Source organism: Bison bison, unplaced genomic scaffold (assembly GCF_000754665.1).
Source record: "Bison bison bison isolate TAMUID 2011002044 unplaced genomic scaffold, Bison_UMD1.0 scf7180017864474, whole genome shotgun sequence".
Taxonomy (NCBI): domain Eukaryota; kingdom Metazoa; phylum Chordata; class Mammalia; order Artiodactyla; family Bovidae; genus Bison; species Bison bison.
This window is the reverse complement of record NW_011495035.1, coordinates 7,653,430-7,667,590: the sequence shown is the minus strand read 5'-3', so window position 1 is coordinate 7,667,590 and position 14,161 is coordinate 7,653,430. Positions and strand designations below refer to the sequence as shown.

General features: G+C 36.8%; 1 protein-coding gene across 2 annotated transcripts in view; it reads right to left on the bottom strand.

Moving 5' to 3' along the window:
* Nucleotides 1–14,161, bottom strand: part of CNTN6 (contactin 6) — a 320,078-nt gene that overhangs the window by 77,473 nt on the left and 228,444 nt on the right. For both annotated transcript variants that reach the window (XM_010862021.1, XM_010862022.1), the window contains 4 exons: nucleotides 11,625–11,809; nucleotides 5,291–5,427; nucleotides 3,560–3,689; nucleotides 1,312–1,462 (listed from right to left, as the gene is read on the bottom strand). In XM_010862021.1, the coding sequence (XP_010860323.1) occupies nucleotides 1,312–1,462; nucleotides 3,560–3,689; nucleotides 5,291–5,427; nucleotides 11,625–11,809 (603 nt within the window). The remainder of the gene's footprint in view (nucleotides 1–1,311; nucleotides 1,463–3,559; nucleotides 3,690–5,290; nucleotides 5,428–11,624; nucleotides 11,810–14,161) is intronic.

Genomic DNA, 14,161 nt, shown 5'->3' with positions numbered 1-14,161 from the left:
AAAAACCCTGATGCTGGGAGGGATTTGGGGCAGGAGGAGAAGGGGACGACAGAGGATGAGATGGCTGGATGGCATCACCGACTCAATGGACATGAGTTTGAGTGAACTCCGGGAGTTGGTGATGGACAGGGAGGCCTGGCGTGCTGCAATTCATAGGTTCGCAAAAAGTCGGATACAACTGAGCGACTGAACTGAACTGAACCTACTTTTCTCTCTTCCTGACCAAAAATGCAGTCTGAGATCAGAAATGACAAAACGGTGTCCCTTTAACCAACCCATGGATGTTTTTTCTGGCCCAGAAGTTTCAATGCCAAAATTTAGATTTCTAGCTTTTTCTGAAATGTTAAAAGTTCTACCCATAAAACAACATTTGACTGAATTCAGATTTGTGACTATACCTTTTAGGCATAGAACTCACTCTCCACTCCTTCACAGGCTTTTGAGATTGACAGATTGCCATTTTTTGTCACGACCATTGAGCTGTCTTTTCTTTTACCTGGCGTATCTTGTTATTTACGTTACCTGCCCGGTATGTATATGAGTTTGTGGCACATATGATGCTGAAGAAGTTCCCGTGAAACCATTTTCATACCATCAGCACCATGGCAATTAGCAATTCATAGTAGCACCGTATTGTGTATCTGACCACATAGAAACACATGTGGGTCCTTAAATTTGAGTTGGAACTTTAGTCAAATCAACTCTGAATATACGAGGTTCTATAGCACAATAGAATGAAATGTGTTACAAGTAGAGAAAAACACCTGTTTTGTGCTGTCAAAACTCTCCCAGAGAACTTGCCAGTGCTAATCTGGGATTTCTCAATCACATCCATAATAGGAGGAAACCTCTCTTCTTTCTCTACGGGAAACTCTCTACATTTTTTTTCATGTGGTGAATTCATTTTGTCATGGAGTGAACACCTGTGTGACTACTTAAAAACCACAACACCAGGTGTGTGAGTATGAATGTCTCTCTCCTTTGTGTAATGCTCTTCTCACTGATTTCTCAGCAGGCTGGGTCAGGAAAAAAGCTTCAAACTGAATATAGAAAAAGGTCTTAAAGGATTTCTTAAAATATATCTATTACAAGCACATGCGCTGAAAATATTACAGTCAAATTATACAAACAGTTCATAGCCTTGTAAATTCCTTTTGTTTATACCATCATGTGAAAATGTTCAGATCTCCAGTACACAGTTGCAAGCTTACTGTAAGAGAGAGAATTTCAGAAAACCTAGTAAACCCTAAAATCTGGTAGATACTATATTACAAAATATTTAAAATATTGAAACAAAGGAGATTTGTTTACCTTTTGCTTTGTCTTAGGCTCTCTATTCCTCTTTTCCAGGAAATAGTGGCCCTGGGGAAAGCATTTGGTTTGCATTCGATCACAATATCCCCACCAACTTGAACAACTGAATACTTTTTAAGGGGATTTTTGGAGAAATCAGGAGCCGAGGCTAAAAACAAAATCACAGAATTATTCAATTACTCATCTAATCAATATGTTGTAACCGAAGAACTGATGCAGTATCTTAGATAGAATCTAATATCTATAAAATAAAAACTCTTTTTGAAGCTACTTCGCTCAAGGTGTTTTGGAGCTAATTGTAGACTTGGCATTTTAGAGTCACTGTTTCCATTTGTAAAATGAAGATGGCAATAGATATTACCTCAGTCAGTTAGTCTGGGTCTTGAACGAGGTAGCATTCAGTAAAGAAGGTTAAGTACCAACTGGCACAGATTATTTGCTCAGTAAATGTAGATTATTTTTGTTTTGGTAATGGTCATTGAGATAAAAAGCAAGCTAGAGTTAGGGAGGAAGCAAGTTACAAAAGGTCACATTTTTATTGTATTTATAATAAAGAAGGTGAAGATGGTTTCACGAGAGAGAGCGCACACAATGAAATACCTTTTAAATAAATCAAAAGCAGTATATTATTATTTCAGATTTCCTTAGACATACCATTAACTGGAAAAATGGAAATAGTTTGCCTTCAGTTGAAGCAGGCAAGCTTAGTAGAAACTTTAACAACAACGACAGAGAAAAAAAAAAAAAAAAAACTGTCGGTTTCAACTCTGTCCTCACTAGATAAATCTTGAACAAATACCAGTTCATAAGGGTAATAAATAATTAGACTGCCTGGGGATGCATCCAAGTCTTCCTAGCTGCCTGCCTGTGGGAACCTACGTGTCCAGTTCTCATTCCTGGCATAAAGTCTATATGAATTTCTTTCAGATATGCCATGTTGTCTTGTATGGCTTCTCTGCCCTTCCACTGACCTATACATGCTATTTATTCTGAAACATGTTTAAAGAGAAAGTCTTTAATTTAGGTTATATTCAGCTGATAGCACCTACTCAATTCTTGACTGTAATAATCACGATATTTTAAAATTTAGTGCTTTTTTTCCCCTCTGTAGAACTATAGGTTCTATAAAGATCACTTTGATATTGACAGTTCTGTTTTCAGGGTTTAATACACAATAAATATTCAATAAATGATGATTTAATGAAGAAACAAATGAATCAATGTCCATCACCCACAGACTTATGAAACTTTGCTGTTTTACTTGATTCTTCCTCTCATCTCCTGTATTTATACTGTTAAGGAAATCTCAGGATGAAAGTTATCACTGAGTCATTTATGGTGACAACTCCACCAGCTGACTGTCCCAGAATATCATCCTCAAACCTTCCCTTGAGGTCTGGGTGGTCACGTGACAGGGTTCTAGCTAATTACATAAAAGGAGTTTGATGTAAGGACCCAGGGAAATTTTGCTTTTCTAATGATAGGGGCTGTCCCCTCTCTCTTCTTTGGATTTCAGTATGGACTTGATTTCTGTAGCTACAGCACTCATCCTGGATCCAGGAGGCTACAACCATGAGGAAAAAGTTTAAAGATCATCAAGTCACATTGCTCTTGCTCAGCTACCCACCCACCTCCCAACCCCCCACGAAGTTCTTGTGCATGTGTGTGTGCTAAGTCGCTTCAGTCATATCCGACCCTTTGGGACCCCATGGACTGTAGCCTGCCAGGCTTCTCTGTCTATGGGATTCTCCAGGCAAGAATATTGGAGGGGGTTGCCATGCCCTCCCCTAGGGGCTCCTCCTGACCCTTGGATTGAACCTACATTGGCAGAGAGATTCTTTAACACTAAGCCACCTAGAGAGGCTAAAGTTCTTGTTGAAATAAAATACATCCTTGTTTAAGTCTGTAAATTGAGGTTTTCTTTTCTTATTTGTAGCTGAAAACATTTCTAATAGATGCTTTTTGAATTGTATTCAAAATCTCATGCTGGGATCAACTTTGGGGGAGCCACCTCTGGTTTGGTTTCACCCAATAGTGGGTTCCTCCAAGCCCTGATGTGTTACCACATCACCCAAAGCCGAGTAATAATTCTCACTTTGCATATTTTAGAAGCTAATTTAGATATTTCTCATTATTTCAAGAAAAAGCAATTTCTAATTTACAGAAAAATTGGATTCATATTACATATAATCATAGCTTGCTAAAATGTCAGTTTGAATTTTTTGGCTATAAATGAATGACTTACCTAATACTTTCAATTCTGCATTTGCATAAATTATCTGATATTTGTTTTCTGCAGCACACTGGTAGATACCAGAATCTGACACATTCAGCATAGTTATGATGAGTGTCCCATTTTCTATTTGAATTCTTTCCTAATAAAAGAAAAGTCACATAAAGATGCTAGTGCATTAATGTAAGCATGCTCTTAACATTTGTGCATATCTATGAGCTGTTGGGGTATGAGACCTGTTGCTTATGAAAATGAAATTAATATACTTCAAGATTCCGGGCAGTCTTCTGGACTTTAAAAAACAATGGAAATGTTCTTAACATAATTTTAGTGGTTAGTTTATTTTATGTTACCTCATTTCTTTAAAAATTGGCATTGTTCTGCATAGAAGGTATGAGATGGTTGGATGGGATCACTGACTCAATGGACATGAGTTTGAGTAAACTCTGGGAGTTGGTGATGGACAGGGAGGCCTGGCGTGCTGCGGTCCATGGAATCTCAAAGAGTCAGACACAACTGAGCAACTTAACTAACTACCTTTCTGTTATGTGGTATATAAAATAATTTGGAGTACTCTACCATTTCAGTTTTTTCAGAAAACATAGTCGAGAATAGTGTTAGACATGGATAGAGTGACTAGCAAATTTCCATGGTTTTCCATCATAAAGTCTTAAAAAATTAAAATATGATGACTCAATAATTTTCTAATTGAGTAAGTAACTTTAAGGAGCTAAATTCTTTTCTGCAGTGTACTATAAAGTATGCTTAAACATACTTAAACATACAAAGTCTGTTGCAGAGTCCAATTTTGGGTACAATTTTGAGTGTATTGAATAAAATAGTTTAATAAGGTAAATATAACTTTAAATATTTCATGGTACCTATCACCATCCTCTAAAGATAGTAAAAGTAGGCTGGAGGATACAGGGAATGTTGTTTGCAAAAGGGATGAATGGATTAAATTCCAAAAAAGCTGAAACAAAGAACAGCCTTCTATTCAGGTTCTAAACAACAGATGTTCTTTGTGTCTCTAACTGAGCCTGTAAGTGCAAGTAGAGTGGTGAGCTGACACAATTATTAGGATAATTTGACGGGAAAAATAAACTTGTCTCATTTTCTATATATTGTAAAGTGTGCTTTAATTTGAAAAATGTGGATAACTGCCTCAGTTTTCCACTTTTCTAGGTTTAGAGACAGCTATTAGATTTCATAAAAACCAAGTTTCTGGATGATGACTGAGAGCTTGGGTTCTGAAATCAGGCAGATTATGTTTAGAATACCAATGCTAACACTTACTAGCTGCTTTGTGACCTTGGACAAATAGACTTTAGCCCTCTGAAACAATTTTTTTTCACTATACAAATAATAATCTTATCTTTCCCGTAAAATTGTCATGAAGATGCCATTAGATAATGTATGGAAAATATTTAACACAGGGCCTGGCTCATATGAGAGTTCAGTGAATGTTGTTGATGATAATGATATCATCTGAATATGGATCAATCACTGACTAAGTGCAACTTTGTACAAGTTGTGTTTTCTACCCATAAATTTCTCATTTGAATAATAGGAATAATTTTAATAGTCACTTTGAGTTTAAGTATTAAATAAATTAGGATATGTAAAGATTATGCTACATTTCCTGGCACCTACTAAACATTCCAGAAACATACACTGTTGCTCTTAGTGATAAAATTTCCCTAGCAGAGTAGGTGGGAGTTTAACATCACCGTAGCTACTTACGTCCAGATTGAGGCGTTCACCATTCTTTAACCAGGTATACCAAGGGTCTGGCTTTCCACTGGCTTTGCATTCCCAAAATAAGCTGTCGTAGATAGACAAGTATGTATCTTGGATTTTTTGTTCCCATTCTGGAGGGGCTGTTTCAAAAAGAGGCAAGAGCAACTATTTAGCAAATTTGTTAGCCAAAACATTATGCTGCATTTCAAGGACTATAGAAATCAGAAGGACTGCACTCATGATTTCAGGGAGGGAAAATGCAGGACCCCCAAAGTGGGACAATAGAAACTCTGTTGTAAATATCAGTGGACCTTTTGCATAAGATTGATATTTGCCATCTATCACTTTGCTGCACATGTATAACAATTTTGGAGCTGTGGGAACAAGGCGAAAGGATAATTCTGTATTAGATATTAGTATATAGGTCAAGTTAGAAAACGTATATCAAATCTGAACTCTCTGTGGGCAAAAGGCCATTAAGTATATTTAGATTGCACTAACCAAAATAATTGTATCTATATCCAATATAATAACAATTCAATAGTCTGAAGCATAAATCAGATATCAGCCTCATCACATTTTAGTAGGTTTTAAGCAAGTTTTCCCCTGTGTATAAGTCTTGACAGGGAATGATAACTTTTAGAGTTGTATGCAGGTTAAGCATATAACTTTAATTCTAGGCATGAGTTTTCCAAACGTTATTTTCTAATCTGAGAAAGTTCAACATAGTTCTGAAGCAAAAAGCAACTGATATAATTGATGTTGAAATGCTCTTTGAATATAAGGTAGTATTATCCTTACTAACATTCATGGAAACAGATGTGTATAAAATAAATTTTTTGAAATTATGATTTCTTCTATAATGATGATAGAAAACTCTCTGAATTTGCCATTTAATCCCTCTCCTTTGTTTAGGTCTCTCCTAGATAAGTTGGAGTGGATGAGCTTCCTGTATAATTGCACTTAATTCTCCCTCCAAATTTTATAGAGGGTTCTTTGTATAGGTGTTAGGTAACCTTATCAAGAAGTTGCTGTTCAGTTGCTTGATTTTGTCTATCTTTTTGAGACTTCATGGACTACAGCACTCCACACTTCCCTGTCCTTTGCTAGCTCCCAGAGTTCACTCAAATTCATGTCCATTGAGTTGGTGATGCTATCTACTCATCTCATGCTCTGATGCCTTCTTCTCCTTCTGACTTCAGTCTTTCCCAGCTTACAATGAGACATAGTTAGAAAATAGAGAAGCCTGATTTTGTACACAGAAAGTAGTCACATGTTTGTGTTTGGGAGTGCTGGCCAAGGGTAAGTTCTCAGGAAAAGGGAGAATCAACAGGAAAGGAGAGAGTCAATGCAAGAATGAGTTATTGAGTTGACCACCAAGTGGAGCTAGTGGTAAAGAACCTGCCTACCAATACAGGAGACATGAGATGTGGGTTCCATCCCTGGGTTGGGAAGATTCCCTGGAGGAGGGCATGGCAACCCACTCCAGTATTCTTGCCTGGAGAATTCCATGGACAGAGGAGCCTGGTGGGCTAGTGTCCATAGGTTCACAAAGAGTCAGACACAACTGAGCACGCAGAGATGATTGTTACCCATCCTCTGTGCATGTATAAGGAATCTCTATAACTGCCTGGCCAGGAAAGAAAGAGGAAACATTTATTCATTGGCTCTAGTCCATAGTCATTCAAGGGCAGTTCAGGTATTAACTGGAGAAGGCAATGGCACCCCACTCCAGTACTCTTGCCTAGAAAATCCCACAGACAGAGGAGCCTGGTAGGCTGTAGTCCATGGGGTTGTGAAGAGTCGGACACGACTGAAAGACTTCACTTTCACTTTTCACTTTCACGCACTGGAGAAGGAAATGGCAACCCACTCCAGTGTTCTTGCCTGGAGAATCCCAGGGACCGCGGAGCCTGATGGGCTGCCGTCTATGGGGTCGCACAGAGTCAGGCATGACTGACGTAACTTAGCAGCAGCAGCAGCAGGTATTAACTGTTAGAACGTTCAGGTTGTGTGTGCTTAAATTTTGAGTAGGTTCTAGAAGGGGCCAAAGAAAACTGGAGCAGGAAACAAAATGGCCTGTTGTGCCACCGGAGATAAGAGTCTGTCAGGCTACACCTGCAAAATACAGTGGCAGAGGAGGTCACTGCAGCACTGGTTGGAGCAAGTGGTACTGAGAGTCTTTGAAATGATGTACAAGTATATCTGACTTTCAAGGTTTCTCCGCTGTAATCTTGCACTAAAAGAGAAGTTCCTTCGGGGAGCTAGTCAAGGAAAACAAGAAATCATGATGTCCCATTGTGGTGAAAAGTAAGCCAAGATGAACTCCTGTGGAAATCAGGGGAACCTCCAGTTACAGAACACGCTTTTTACAACCTTGAGGGATAATGGATGACACCCCTTAGAAGAACTGAATGTATTGATTAAATGGAATCATGTTTCTATTTAATATTTTAAAATTTTATAGTTTGTAGATACTTGTTTAGAAATTGCCCTATTATACATTTGATCTGGGAGAAAAAATGAACACACACATAAAATCCACGTAGCTTACAGGAGTTTCAGATATATATATATGGTTTGTTGCTTAGTTCAATAGCTATAACTTTAAGCTTTATTTATTTTTTTAATGTGTACATTTTTAGGATTCCAAAGAATAAACTTTTAAGTCTTCAACTACATGTAGGTCCAACTAAGTCAGAACTACCTGAAGAAAAAAAAAAAACTTAGTATTTCAAGTCTACCATATAGGCTTGGGTATTGTTACTTATTTCACCCTCTCAATGGTCGTGTAATCACTTAACTCCTCTGAATATGCTCCATTATTTACAATGATAGTAATGCTTTATAAACATATTTTGGAGGTTGTGTATTTGTGCTCAATCACTCAATCACGTCCAACTCTTTGTGACCCCATGGACTCTAGCCTGACAAGCTACTCCATCCATGGAATTTTCCAGGCAAGAATACTAGAGTGGGTTGCCAGAGGAGGACCCAATATAAATGGATAGAATTCTGAAGTTTAACTTAAGCATAGCAACATAATGGACTGAGAGTCTTGAAATTTTCGGGTATTTTTCGATTCTCAAGAAATTGAATCAATTCTCTTCTCCTTTGAAAATATGTGTGCTATGTTGCTTCAATTATGTCTGATTCTTTGCAGGCTTCTCTGTTGATGGGATTCTCCAGGCCAGAATATTGGAGTGGGATGCCATGCCCTCCTCCAGGAGATCTTCCCTGCTCAGAGTTTGAACCTGGGTCTCTTATCTCTCCTGCATTGGCAGGCAGATTCGTTTCCACTAGCACCACCTAGGAAGCCCTTTGGGAGCATATTGAAAACTAAATAGGTGAACAAGAAGCATTATTTTGTCTTATTGACCAATTACCCATTATTCACCCTCAAAGACCATTTGGACTTCCTAAATGGCTAGTTTGATTGTGATAATAGGTCATGTGGGGCTGCCCTGGTAACTCAGTTGTAAAGAATCTGCCTGCAGTGCAGGAGACCCTGGTTCAATTCCTGAGTTGGGAAGATCCACTGGAGAAGGAATCCACTCCAGTATTCTTGGGCCTCCCTCATGGCTCAGCTGGTAAAGAATCCACCTGCAATGTGGGAGACCTGGGTTTGATCCCTGGTTTGGGAAGATCCCCTGGAGAAGGGAATGGCTACCCACTCCAGTATTCTGGCCTGGAGAATTCCATGGACTGTATAGTCCATGGAGTAGCAAAGAGTTTGATACGACGGAATGACTTTCACTTTCACTTCCATACGTCTTGTGAATAGACTTAGATGACCAGGTTGAAGAGCTATGGTAGACTGGGCAGAATCTCATTTCAGAAGATTGTTCAAGGTTCTAATCTCAGATCTAGCAACATTATTTGAGATCTTCTTCAATTCATCAAAGGTTAATTACCTATAATATCACTGAAAATTATTTCTACACTTTATTTCTATAAAAATTATGTGAATATTTGTAAAATCTTCTATGTAAGCTAGCAGTCGCTTTATTAATGTGAGAGAAAGTACTTTATTATTGATTTCCAGTTTATAGAGACCTCAATTTTATGGTTAAGTTTTTTATCTATATATTTGTCCGTTTAGTAGAAAAATGACATACCTATTAGCCAAAGCTGGTGTAATATTGTGCTGCTCCTAAAAAAACTCCCAGTTACATCCTCACAATTTTATTTACAAAAGAATGCCAGAGTCCAGAGATTTTGAATTAAAAAATAGGAGCTATCAAAAGAATATGTGTATAAACTCAATTGACGGCTTCTGAAGTGGCTCAGTGGTAAAGAATCTGCGGGCCAATGAAGGAAATGCAAGAGAGAAGGGTTCGATCCCTGGATCAGGAAGACCCTGTGAGAAGGAAATGCCATCCACTCCAGTATTTTTCCTGGAGAATTCCATGGACAGAAGAGCCAGGCAGGCTACTGTCCATGGATTACAAAGAGTTGGACATGACTGCGTGACTGAGAACACATGTATAAACTTAATTAGCATACCTTCTAGGTAATTACCATACCTTAGACCTTTTAGTTATTGAAATATATGGGTTTTTTCCCAATTACTTTATTATTGATTATAAATGTGTCACATAGAAACATGTCACACAGAAAATGACTTTTGGCCATGTATAAATACAGTTTTTAAAGTCCTCTAGTATAGAGGACATGGAACAACAGACTGGTTCCAAATAGGAAAAGGAGTACGTCAAGGCTGTATATTGTCACCCTGTTTATTTAAACTTATATGCAGAGTACATCATGAGAAATGCTGGGCTGGAAGAAGCACAAGCTGGAATCAAGATTGCCTGGGGAAATATCAATAACCTCAGATATGCAGATGATACCACCCTTATGGAAGAAAGTAAAGAGGAACTAAAAAGCCTCTTGATGAAAGTGAAAGTGGAGAGTGAAAAAGTTGGCTTAAAGCTCAACATTCAGAAAACTAAGATCAAGGCATGTGGTCCCATCACTTCATGGGAAATAGATGGAGAAACAGTGGAAACAGTGTCAGACTTTATTTTTTGGGGTTCCAAAATCACTGCAAATGGTGACTGCATCCATAAAATTAAAAAACACTTACTCATTGGAAGGAAAGTTATGACCAACCTAGATAGCATATTGAAAAGCAAAGACATTACTTTGCCAACAAAAGGTCCATCTAGTCAAGGCTATGGTTTTTCCAGTGGTCATGTATGGATGTGAGAGTTGGACTGTGAAGAAAGCTGAGGGCTGAAGAATTGATGCTTTTGAACTGTTGTGTTGGAGAAGACTCTTGAGAGTCCCTTGGACTGCGAGGAGATCCAACCAGTCCATCCTAAAGGAGATCAGTCCTGGGTGTTCTCTGAAAGGAATGATGCTAAAGCTGAAACTCCAGTACTTTGGCCACCTCATATGAAGAGTTGACTCATTGGAAAAGACTCTGATGCTGGGAGGGATTGGGGGCAGGAGGAGAAGGGGACGACAGAGGATGAGATGGCTGGATGGCATCACTGACTCGATGGACGTGAGTCTGAGTGAACTCCGGGAGTTGGTGATGGACAGGGAGGCCTGGCGTGCTGCACTTCATGGGGTCGCAAAGAGTCAGACACGACTGAGCGACTGAACTGAACTGAGTACAGAGGTGTTAAATATAGCTAAGTTAAGAGTATTTTAAAAGCCGCAAACATTTTGACAATCCTGAGGTATATTTTATGGTTTATTTGATGTCAAAAAAAAGTGAACTTCATGCAAGTGTGTATTTTGGCCTAGAGGAAAGAAGGCACAAGGACAAACATTAGAAAATATATGTTTTTATCATCTCTCTTAAGTCCATGAAAGATTCTGATAACTGAGGCAAATATATTTTTAAATGAAGTAATGAGTTTATTTTTCTCTTATCTACATATCTGTAGACAATCTTGGGAAACATAAACAAGTACTGAAAACTACTGTAAGTATTATACTTCTCCTGTCATTTTCTTCTTTTTAATTTCTGCTTGGGATTATCATTAAGATTGTCACAGGCTGCTGCTGAACATATTAAGGGAAATATATTGAATTCCATTTTACTTTGTGTTATAAACTTCTATGGCTTTTAACACGACACTGCTCATATTTCAAAGGAAATTTTAATAAACAATAACATGCATAGACTATGCTGAAATTAAAGCCATATTTTAAAAATGGTCATTCCCATCGGCTAATCATTGAATTAAGCATCCTTACCTGGAAATGTGTCTTCTCTATTTCTCCTATGACACTTGCCCACAACATGCTAAACACTTTCACTATTCACTATGAAGGATATCACCAAATATTCCATATACTTTTTGAAATTCTATTAGCTCACCATAGAAAATGAGTTGACCTTTTGCAAGGTTTCTTCCTCGAAGGTTACTTGCAATACACTCATAGAAGCCTTCATCTTCCTGTTGAAAGTTCGGGATTTCAAGGATAGCTTGGGATTTGCTGTATTTGACTTTCCCCGGCAATGGGCTTCCATCCAACCTCCTCCAACTAATATCAGGGACGGGACTAAACAGTTACACCTCATTAGAATAGAAGATGGTTTAGTCTTTATGACAGCAAGATAAAATAAGAATTCCTTAAGCTTAACTCTCAAGGAAAAATATCAGTCAATCTACTACCTGTGACTAGTTTTCAGATTATGCAGTCATTCGCCATACACTCATCCAGCAATTTTAATAGTTTATTAAGTGCTTGCCATGAGCAAGTCACAGTAGTAAGATCAGGGAATAAATTGATGACTAAACATGTTTTCCCTCCTCATGTTGCTCACAGACTAGTGGGGAAAACAGACAATAAACACAATATAAAAATCAGATTTGTAAATTGCAATAACTGAAACAAAGGAAAGAGCATGCAGAGATAGTAACAGGATTGTATCAATTTAAATATGAAGGTCTGGAAATTCTGTGAGGATGTAACATTTAAGAGGAGGCAATTTCTTTCTGTATTTACAGATTCTAAGGCAAAAACTCAGATTCCTTTATAGCTAAATTGGTACTAATACGTAGTTGAAGACATTCATGACTGGTGAGCTAGATTATCAAGAAATCAGTACTATATAACAGACCCAAATGAACTGGGAGTATAGGATCTGCTATCCTCAAAAGAATGTATTATTTATACATTTTTTTAATGACATAAAAAAATCTTTGCATTGTACTTTGTCTCTTTTCAGAAAGAATGTGTAAACAATTCCTTTATTATAGGAATTTAGCTTAATATCTTATATGTAATATATTTCATCTGATTACCTTTTTAAGCAGCAAAAAAAATACATTTTATAATATATGAATCTAAGTGTCAAACAATAGAGATGAATTTAGAAATTCATGGTTAAGAAGGCCTTACTTGTACAGATATAGTAGAATGCAATGCAAATGTAGGCTATAAATAAAGTTCTAACCAGAAAATATTCCCTAATAAACTAATCATTTGAAAAATCAACCCCAATCTATTAGCACTAACATCTTCCTTTCTTATTTTCAAGTAATTTTTCATTCTTTTATAGATTTTCAAGTGGTTAAATAATTTCTGGTCTAAATGTTTTCAGCTTAATAATAGTAAAAATCATTTTGCAAAACCAAATTATAAACTTTGTAGAAGATGCAGGACTTTTTCCAAGTCCACAAAAATAATGCAGGAGAACCACCAATCATATACAAAGTGGTTGACAAATAAAGATCTATAGAATCTGAGCCGTAACAACCGCAGATAATTGGTGTTGATTCAGTAGAGGCTTCAAATAAAGCAACAAAATTGTGGAAGCCTCAAGAATTTTTCATTGGCCAACAATGAGGATCCTGATGTGCAAATCAAAGATATACACTGTGTAGAAAGTCATAAATGTGATCACACATATTTCACAGAAAGAATATTCACCAATCAATGTTTGATTTGTCTATTTTTCTCAGAATTAGCATACAGTGACAAATACAACTTGAATTTTAATTAAATACAAAAATAATAATTTTAATAAGTTTTGTTTTTGTCCTTTGAAAAAGCCTTGACACTATAACTTTAGGTTGATATTTTAGTAAAACAGCATATTCCTGCCAACAAGTAACCTCAGGTAGCTAGTTTTCTTATTCACTCATTTTATTAAATACAGAGCTACAAGTTCTAAATAATTATTCTAAAACAAAGTTCTAAAAGAAAGTTTATTCACTGATAAAGAACTTCACCAAGTCTGAGGCAGTGTTATCCAATTTTCAAAAATACATACAGTGCGTATGTGAACATGAAAATTTAGTATCTACAGGTGGTGAGGATATAAATGCCTTTTATTTTCCTTTTTCTGCTTATCTCAATTTTTCCATTATTTTTCTACAGTAAGGATGTATGACCCCCATAATAGAAAAATTCTAAGAAAATGTATTTACAAAGAGAAAAATAAATAGAGGCTCTGATATTTATCTGAATCCATGATTCTTTATCTTTTTATGATAGTGTATCTCTGAGGTTTATGAAAAATACATGCAAAACATTCAACTAAAAAAGGTTTTAACCTAAAACATTAAGAAAAAAAAAATCAGTAAAGGCTGAATATTTTCCCATTGTTATATCATGTTCTTTATTTTAACTGTGAAGATAGGAGTCAATTTTTAACCTATTTATCTAAATCTCTGAACCAGTAATTGAACAGTATACTTTAATTACAATACCAAGAGTAAGGGACCTTTAAATACTTCTCAGTATGGTACTTCTATATAGCCATTAGACAGACATAAAAATGATATTCTGTGAAAGTGGCATGTAAGACCAAAAACTGAGCAGTATAATCCTTGTAAAAAATCATGACTGTGAAATATATTTTAAGAACAATGCTTTATAGGGTCAGAACTATACTAGAAGGCAAAA